The sequence below is a fragment of the Alexandromys fortis genome, unplaced genomic scaffold, assembly GCF_014885135.2.
Source record: "Alexandromys fortis isolate MF-2015 unplaced genomic scaffold, M_Fortis_MF-2015_v1.1 scaffold_77, whole genome shotgun sequence".
NCBI lineage: Eukaryota > Metazoa > Chordata > Mammalia > Rodentia > Cricetidae > Alexandromys > Alexandromys fortis.
The window spans coordinates 8,075,020-8,084,863 of record NW_026067967.1 but is presented as its reverse complement, the minus strand read 5'-3'; the positions used below and the strand labels follow the sequence as shown (position 1 = coordinate 8,084,863).

General features: G+C 46.5%; 1 protein-coding gene across 1 annotated transcript; it reads right to left on the bottom strand.

Moving 5' to 3' along the window:
• Positions 1 to 1,224: 1,224 nt before the first annotated feature.
• Positions 1,225 to 2,175, bottom strand: LOC126508952 (olfactory receptor 2AT4). Its single transcript, XM_050154470.1, has one exon. The coding sequence runs from the start codon at positions 2,173 to 2,175 to the stop codon at positions 1,225 to 1,227; it is 951 nt and encodes a 316-aa protein (XP_050010427.1).
• Between the last annotated feature and the right edge of the window lie 7,669 nt (positions 2,176 to 9,844).

The window sequence follows — 9,844 nt, the reverse complement described above, 5'->3', positions numbered from 1 at the left end:
GTTTGTCAGAAGCCAAGCGTACATTTTAATTTTGAACCCATTTCCATTATTTTCTATTTTACCATGAGGCTTGTGGCCTACCGGCAAGGTTCTAGCATGTCTATGTCTGGCAGCTCCATGGCTTCTCCCTGACTCTGCCTCCTTTCTCCCAGCATTCAGTTTAGTTTTCCCCACCTAGCTCTACTCTACCCTATCACAGGCCTAAGACAGTTTCTTTATTAACCAATGGTATTCACAGCATACAGAGGGGAATCCCACATCATGGATCAATCTCATGTAGCTCAGGGTGGCCTTGAACTCACAGATATCCACCTGCCTCTGCCTCCTGAGTGCTGGGATTAAAGGTGTGTGCTACTACTGCCTGACCTCTGTGGCTAACTAGTGGCTTAGCTCTGAACTCTGATCTTCAGGAAAGCTTTATTTGTTATAACACCCCACCCCCATCAAGACATCTCTTTCATTACTCTCCCCCTCCAACCAGCCCCCAACCTGCTCCACTCTATTTTTCATGTCCCCTCCACCCCATGCCCCCAGTCTACCCAGGAGATCTCTTCTATTTCCCCTTCTAGGTAAATCCATGAGTCCCTCTTTGGACCCTCCTTGTTACCTAGCCTCCCTGGGGCTGTGGGCTGTAGTCTGGGTATTCTTTACTTTAAATCTAATATCCACTTATGAGTGAGAACATGCCATGTTTGTCTTTCTGGGCCTGGGTTACCTCACTCAGGATGATCTTTTTTCTAATTCTATCCATTTGCCTGCAAATTTCATGATGTCATTTTTTTTTTTTACAGCTGAGTTATGCTCCATTGTGTAAATGTGCCACATTTTCTTTATCCATTCTTTGGTTGAGGGGCATCTAGATTGTTTCCAGAATTATAGCTTCCAATTTTTAAATACACTTTGTATGTACAGAATTTTTTCTTGCTGTGCAGATTTTTTTTTTACTTTAGCAAATGGTTTTTAATTATTAAGTAGTGAAACTTTTATATAACCTCAGATTCTTATAAAAAGAAAGGTTAACATTATTTCGTTGCACAGAAGAAACAAACATGAACCAAGCTGTGAAGACTGAAGTTAGGGCTATTTGCTTGAGTGAATTTTTATTGTACAACATTACATTCATTAACTTGGCCATTTTGTAGTATTTATTGAGTTTCTTCTCTGAGCTAACATTGCTGGTTTGAGTCCTAGGGATAGAGTTAGCTGCATTAAGAGGGCAAATATTCATGTCACGCTTTTGAGATAAACAATTTTTGTAATGGCTGATTTGACGTCCTTGTTCCTCAGGGTGTAGATGAGAGGGTTGAGAATTGGTGTGAGGATAGCATAGGCTACATTGCCCATGATGTGGAAGTCCTGGGGCAGATCAGCCCTGTAGGCCACATAGGCTACAGCAATGGAGGAGTAGTAGGTGCCCACCACCAGGAGATGGGAGCTGCAGGTGGAGAAGGCTTTGGAACGCCCTTCCCTGGAATTGATACGAAGCACTGAGGCCAGGATGCTGGCGTAGGAGAGAAGCACCAGGAGGAGGGGGAGGAAGGACACCACCATGGCGATGCAGAAGCCCATGAGGGTCTGGGGGTTGGTGTCTGAGCAGGAGGACTGGACCAGAGCCAGGTGGTCGCAGAAGCAGTGGTAGATGTAGGCAACGCTATTATATGCCATCTGAGATGTCTTCACTACTGCTGGGACAGGCAGGAGGAGGGCGGTGATCCAGGCACTGGCTGCCAGGGCAGCGTTTGTCTGTGGGGTCATGTGGACAGGGTAGTGCAGAGGGCGGCAGATAGCCACATAGCGGTCATAGGCCATGACCACCAGGATGAAGGCTTCTGAACAGGTGAAGCTTTGGAAGAGGTACATCTGCAGTAAGCAGGAAGGGAAGGTGAGGAAGTGATCTCCTAACAGGAAGAGGGACAGCATCTTAGGGACCGTGGTTGTGGTGAAAAGGATGTCCAGGGTTGAGAGGTTGACTAGGAAGAAGTACATGGGCTTGTGGAGGCTGGGATCTGTCACCACGGCCACCAGGATCAGGGTGTTCCCCGCCAGGATGAGCAGGTAGAAGAGGAGGAAGAGGAAGAAGACGGGGAGGTGGAAGGGCTCTGGTAAAGAGGGGATGCCCACCAGGTAGAAGACGGTAGAGCCATCTACTGATCCGTTGCAGGTTGTAGCCTCCATAGTGGGATAGAACTGGTGATCTGGGTCATGGATGGCTGGGACATCTGAAATACAGGGAAAGGATTCCATTGTAGTGATTCCATAAGGTTTATCCTTCATTAGTCTGAGCACAGTTATTTATAACCAACTCCAGAGGACTGGTGGTGAGCTGTGGATTGACTTCTACCATCTGAGCCCCAATTCTGCCGAATACCAATTAGCAGTCTACCAAACAGAAGTTGTTATTCGTGGCTTAGGTGACAATGGCCAAACCTCAACTTTCCTGTGAGAAAGTCAAGGTAAAAAGTTGGTTGGTCATTGTCACCGTCACTAAAGTACTTTGGGAAGACTCCCTCTGGGGCTTATCTCAGACTCCACACTACATGACTTAGGTTGTTGTAACTCTGACACCAAGGTCTTCAACCCACGCTTGACTTTGCCACTCACTCACAGTTCCAGTGCGTGGCTTCGGAGGGACAGCTTTGTCCGAGGTTCTCGGTAGCACACTGCAGTTCAGACATTCACCAGGCCACCTCCTTGCTTGTGCTCCTGGACCTGAGACTCTTGAGACCGCATGGGAACTGGGTATCCAGACCTCTGCTTTCTAACAAGGTGTGTTCGGCCATGGCAGCCGGCACGCCAATGTAACAACTAGGAAAACCTGGATAAAAGACGTAAGTCATTTTGCTGAGATAGGATCTCTTGTAGCTTGGCTTTGCTTCACCATGTACCTAAGGCTGATCTTAAACTCCTGAGCCTCCTGCCTCAGCCTACCAAGGGCTGGGATTACAGGTTTGTACCATCACATTCTAAAAATCAAACTGAAGAGGCACAGATTTAATAAGATGGTACGATTGGACTTTCACAGGCTTGGGGACCTTCCATAGCAAATATACAATCATCCTCTCTCCTAAGAGAGTATTTGATTTGATGGCCATCATTGGGATGACTGGAATTAGGCATGGGAACTTGGGTATACGAGAGAAACCAGCAAGCTTCTGTCAATCAAAAGAGGCTTACAAAGTGGATTAAAGCACCCAGAATGTAGGACTAGTCTTAAAGTAATATGAATTCTGGGGCTGTGCAGAAGGAGCTGGAGGACTAGGTTTTACCGTTCTTCTAGAAGACTAAGATCTCCCCAGGAGCCACTGAGACTTAAAAGGCCAGAGGGGAGGGCTTACCCTTCACATATACTCTGTTCTTCTCTCAAATTTCCCAAGTATCTGAAGCTATGTAGATGTGGGAAGGCAGGGTGAGGAGGCATGGGAAGGGCAGCTAAGGAGCTTCCTGGTACCCTCCAGAATGAAGCACCTCTCTCACGGGCATCATTGAGAGGACAGAGAACCACACCCCAGGAAAGGTTACTCTTCCTGGGACTGAAGCAACCGGAAAACCAATTCAAGCACCAATTACCCCAAAGTGCTCAGCACCCGACTGCCTGCCTAAGAGAGAAACGGGAGGTGTGGCAGGTGAGGCACGCCTGTCATCCGAAGTGTCGGGTGAATCTGTCGTTAATAACATTCAGCCCACAATAATATCAGACAGGCAAAGTCAGGAAAATATGACCAAGAGGAAAATACACTATAAATGGTATACAGACGGTCTAAGACTGGGGGCAAACAAGCCCCACGGTAGAGCATTTACTTAGCACGTACAAGGCCGTGGGTTCAGTTCCCAGTATTGCAAAATAAAAAAGTAAAATATAAAAATAAATTGATTTTAAAAGTCCAGATACCTAAATGAGTAAACAAGAACATTAGTATGAATACTTAAATTGTATAGAGGAAAATGTTTGTAAAAATGACTAAAAAACATAGAGAATTTCCACAGAAACTTGGAGTCTATTAAGAAATATCCCAGAACTAAAGTTTCCAATATTTGAAATTAAGAACTTGATGAATAGGTCCAGGTCTGGTTCAAGTTAACACTGACTTTGGCCACAGCTAGGACTGAGCCTGGACTTCTCTCCATTGACCCTGTGTTTTGACTTCTCTGCTCAGGGAGCCTGGAGGCCAGGGTGTCAGGAGAGGAGGCATAGAGTTCCTTCATTCCTCTGCTCCTCCAGCCAACAGTGTCATTTCATTGGTGGATCATCGTTCTCAGAGGACACCTGTGAGTCTCGTCAAGTGTGAAGTGAAGTCGGTGTCTCCACTAACAAGGAAGCATGGTGACATGTTTTTCTGACCCTTTGAAAGCGTCTGGGAGTCACCTCCATAGTCTGGGCCGGGAAGCAAAACAGCAGAGAATTAACTCACAGCAACCTAGATCCAGCCTGCAGGTGCCTGCCACCTGGTTCCCTAATGCCGAAGAGATGCAAACCACATTCCCCGGGATGCCTTGAAAAGGCAGAGAAGTCAACAGTATATGGAATGTCACAGTCTTGGGTTAAGTTGGATCTCAAAGGACAGACGCTGAAAACCGTCGAATCCAACTACATCCTCTTCCCCACTCTGCTCCATCTACTAAACAGTGGGAGAGGTCGGTGTGGAGGAAATGGAGAAACCAGCGAACTCCTTGCAGAGGCGGGTCTGGACCACCAAATATTCCCAGCTCAATATTTGGCACCCACAAGCCCTTCCTCTCGTCCTGTACTTCTACGACACTATCTCAGATGTCACCTCCTCCAAGAAGCTTTCCCCGATTCTGTTTGGCTCAGGGGCTCCCAAAGTCCCTGCGCGTCCCTTCATCACCAGTGACTCTGGCTGCCCCAGTCGGGAGCACTTTCGGGGTGGTAATAGAGCCTGTGTGTTTCTACTGACCAAGGCGCCCCAGCTCTTCCCAGGAGCTGTTACTGCAGGCGGGAGCCACTGTGTGGCTCCTTCAGCTTGTCTCATTTTGATGGGGATCATGCAGCAGTGAGGAAGAAGCCATTAGTAACGAAATCAATGAAATTGCTTTAACCCAACCCTTTCGTTATACGGAAGGGGACACAGAATGGGGCCCCGAAATGGACTGCGATTGTCCCAAGATCACAGGGGAATTGGACTGACGGTAGCAGGAATAAACTAGCAGACGGTCTCAGGGATCAGCCGCCCCTCCCCCTCGGGCCAGGGATAAGTCTGCAGTGAGTCTAGCAGCCCTATAAACCTGGACCACTGAGCAGCCTAACATGCTGAGGCTTTTGTACTCACCCCAAAAGCACCGGAAGTATTTGCTCCCCTAAGATGGTGTTCCAGCGGAGCGTGCTGGAGCTCACAAAGTCTGGGAGCCCTGAAAAGGCTGCCGGAAGAATTTGACATTTGCTACTGTGTTTTAGAAAGCATCGGCATAGATTCCTTTCTACCGTTATTCTGTAGCTCGGAGTAATTTTATTCTGAATTACACATTCCAAAGGTATTTTGGGTGCTTCAGGCTACTAAAGCTATGAAGAGGCCATCTCTCTGGTAGGGTTTTCCCTGCTGGAATTCTCTAAGAGGCCATTAGTGAGCCAGAGAGGAAGAGAGGAAGCAATCATCCAAATACCCAGGCTGAGGCCACACCCCACAGACAGCATCCCTACCACACAGTCCTGCTGGGCCGCGCTTATGCTTCCCCAGAAAATGAAGGAACCGAGGATTAGGAGAGGTCAGACCCTCACCCAAGGCCACACCCAGAGAGGTTGTTTCTTTAGCCAGCCAGCCACAAAGATCTGAACCCACCTGGTAACCAAGAGTCCTGGATGCTGGATCAGCCTTCTACCTTGATTACTGTCTTTGGGGCTCTGAGCTCAGTCTCCACATCTGTAAAATGAGCATTTAGAGAAGACCTCCTCCAGTTCAATAAACGCTTTTGAGGTCCTCTGTGCATCTGGCTGAAAAAGAGTTTATCCCACGGCCCAAGCCCCTGAGATGTACGTTAAGAATTCCACTAATTAGTGTGTTAGTGTGTGTGTGTGTTCAATGTGCAAGCACTTGTGGAAGCCAGAGGCCAACGTGGAGTGCTGTCTTCAGCCCCTCTCCTTGCTTTTCTGAGGAAGGGTCTCTCACCAGATCTGGAGCTCTCTGATTCAGCTGCACTGACTGTCATCTGTCCTTCCCTTCCCCTGGCGCTGGGGTTATAACTGGGGGCTACCATGCCCTGCTTTAATGGGAGTGCTGGGGATCTGAACTCAGGTCCTCACACTTGTATTGTAAACATTTTACTGACAGAGCCAGCCCCCTCCCCGCCACAAGCCAGGCTCTGTTTTAAAACCCAGCTGCAAGCTTGATTCATCAGTCACGGGGTCATTGCATTTCCCTACAGCCTGACAGTCCACACATGCTCTCACAGGCTCGGGTTATACTGTTGCCATGGAAAAGGAGGTGTGCATGAGCACAGAACGTAAGTCAATTGGCTTCTGGCTTAGACCTGGTTTCCCCATTGCCTCTCTGACCTGAAGTCCCTCTGCTGTAATTCATTAAGCACCTCCAGGTCTCTGTAGTCATGGGCTTCGCCTCCTGCCAAGTCCCTCCTCCCAGATGCACCTACAGATACGCATCTCTGATGGGCTCGTCACAGTGTCTGACCCAGGGTCATGCAGACCAGGTGCACAGCTAATGTGCCTCCTGTGACCGGGATATCCACACAATTAAGTGAGTGTCTCCAGACTGCACTATGACCCTACACGTTCCCAGTGTCCTTGACTTTCTCCTCCACCTCAGCCCTTGCCTGTCTCTGGTCCTCCATCCTCATCGAACTCACCTGCCAAATCTGGTCTACCCAGTGATCTGTGCAGTTGTCACACCTGGGCTTGGTGGAAAGAGCTGGAGAGGAGCTGAGCCTTGACTCATTAAACCCTCATCCCCTCCCTGGAGTCAGGCCTGCTGGGGCTCTTCAAGATGGCTCCCCTTTGGGACCCTAGAGCTGGGAGATGGGAGACAGTAGGAGTGGTGGCTTTGGGGTTTGCTGATAATGGAAGTGACATCATTGACAAGTCTCGCGGGATCCAGAATCCATTGCCCTAAACAGTGCTGTTCTTAATTTCCCATCTTAATTTCGCAGCCACCAGGGAAGGTGTCAAGGCTGCCTGTCCCATTCTTTTAAAGTCTGAGGCCAAAGGAAGGCATTGAGGATGGATGGCTCACGGCCGAAGCCTCTAAAAATGGACAGCAGAATTGGAGGAGTGGAGGAATGTGTGCAAGCTCACTGGAGAGCAGAGTGCCAGAGTCAGGGTTTGGACCAAGGCTTGGAACCTTTAAAAAACATTCCTAAGTTTTTATTAGTTCTCTTTAGTTATCTTACAAAGTAATGAGTTCCATTGTGAAGTTTCACACATGTGTGTCATTGTTCTTTGCTCACGGTCATCCCTGTGACCCTTTGTTCTGTCCCTTCTCAACAATCACTCTCCTTCCTCAGACTGTCCCTTCTCTGCTTCCGTGACAGATACGGGTAGGGTCAAATCTGGCTCTACGTGGAAGAGAACAGTGAAAACGTGAGCTATGTCTTCCTTTTGTGATGTGGGAGTCCCCTCTGCATGCTGTGGATACCATTGGTTAATAAAGAATCCGCTTTGGACCTATTGCAGTGCAGAATAGGGAAAGGTGGGAATTCCAAGCAGATAGAGGAGGAAAGAGTAGGCGGAGTCGGAGAGATGCCATGTAGCTGCTGGAGGAGACAGACACCAGAGCTTTGCCTGGGTTAGGGTTAAACCATGACTTTGTGGTGATGCACAGGTGAATAGAAATGGGCTAGTTTAAGATGTAAGTGCTAGCTAGCAATACGCTTAAGTGATTGGCCAAGCAGTGATTTAATTAATATTTATGATTGATTATTTCGGGTCTGGGCGGCCAGGAAGGGAATGAGCAGCCTCCGCCAACACTTTTGTTCCCAGTCAGCCTCCTCACTGAGTCCTCTTCCTTCACCCAACCAGTCTTCTTCTTACTTTTATGTCATTTAAATATGCATAGATATTTAAATTTATTGCTCTAAGTAGTTTGGGGACAGGGTTTCTCTGTGTAACCACTCTGGCTGTACTGGAACTCACTTTGCAGATCAGGCTGGCCTCGAACTCAGAGATCTGCCTGCCTCTGCCCTCCCCCAGCAAGTGCTGAGTTTATAAAGGCGCACACCATCATACAAGCTTCATCATTCCCTATGGTGTGATTTCATTCATGATTTATTGCCCAACAAAACTTTGGTGTATGTATGCCCCATATTCTCATCTGCTCATGGGCATCTTTTGGCTGCTCATGCCCAGTTTTTGGCTTTTACAAACAGTGCTTCAATAAGCGTGGGCTCAGGGTCATCTCTGTGGAGTGTGGATTCAGATTATTTTGGGTATTCATTAGAAGTAGACTTTATGGTGGCTCTATTTTTAGTTTTTTTCCAGGAACCTCCTTACTAATTACCTCATTTGCTTCACGAATATTTATTCCTCTAAGCAATGTACAGGTGTTTCTTTTTTTCCCTGTGTCCGACTTTTAGCTGTTTGATTTGTTTTTAATTGTAATTTATTATCTCTATGTGTGAGTGTGTGTGTGAGTGTGTGAGTGTGTGTAAGTGTGTGTGAGTGTATGAGTGTGTGTGCGCATGCGCGCTGAAGTTGGCCCTCTCCTCCTCAGAATTCAGGAATTGAACATGGGTGGTCAGACTTGTAAGGTAAGCACTTTTACAGGATCAGCCATCTTGCTGGCTTCCTGATAGTAAGTGTTCTGACAGGTAAGGTGGGCTCTCGGTGCCATTTTGATTTGCTTTTCCCTGATGACTAGGATGTTGAGTATATTTTATGGGTATTACCACTTTGAGAACTATCTGTTCAATGCGTTTGCTCATTTTTTATTGACTTATTTGGTTGGGATATTTGATTTTTAAATCATTTATAGAACAGCAGGCAGACTATCTCTCCCATTCTGTAACATCTTTGCTCTATTAACAGTTTCCTTTTCTGTGGTATTTCATGTAATCTCACTTGCCAATTCTTGTTATTACTTCTAGGTATTGGAATCCTACTAGAAGTCTTTGCTTATTCCTGTGCCTTGAAGCTTTCCCCTGTGTTTTCTTTCAATGGGTTCAGGATCTCAAACCTTCCATTGAAATCTTTGCTTGATTTAGAGTTGAGTTTTGTATAAGGTGAGAGGTAGGGGTCTATGTCATTCTTATGGGTGAACACTAAGTTTTCTCACCACCATTGGCTCCAATGTGTGTTTCTGGTCCTCTTGTGGAAAAGCAGATTTGTTTGCTTTGTTGCTGTCTATCCTCTCTTTCTGTCTTTGAGCCTTTACTAGTGAGGGATATTTCTTCTAAACAATGCCCAGGCCTTTTCTTCTTAATCCAGTCTACTGGTCTACATTTTCCAACCTCAGCATTAAGATTATTTGCATTTTACATTATTGTTGAGAGGGATTTGCCAATTCCTGTAGTTCTGTTGGTCATTTCATTTTCTTATATGATTAGAATATTGTTTATTCTTTTCTTCTCTGCTGGTATTAAGCCTGTGCTCTATTGATTTAGACTTTTTCTCCTATGCCATACTTTTAAAAAATTATTTATTTTAAAAAACATTTATTTTATTTTACACATTAGAGTTTTGTCTGCGTATATGTATGTATATTGCATGCATACCTGGTACCTGTATAGACCAGAAAAGGGCATTGGCTTCTCTGCATGCACAGGCACAGGCAAACACTCCTGTGCATTTGCATATTTCACACACATTGCCTTATTCTGTCCATAGCTACTCACTCTTTTGTGAACACTTTTTGGTTAGATATAACTGTGTGTGTGTGTGTATATA

Coding starts and splice junctions, on each gene's coding strand:
- LOC126508952 (XM_050154470.1), bottom strand. CDS start 2,175: ATGGAGGCTACAACCTGCAACGGATCAGTAGATGGCTCTACCGTCTTC.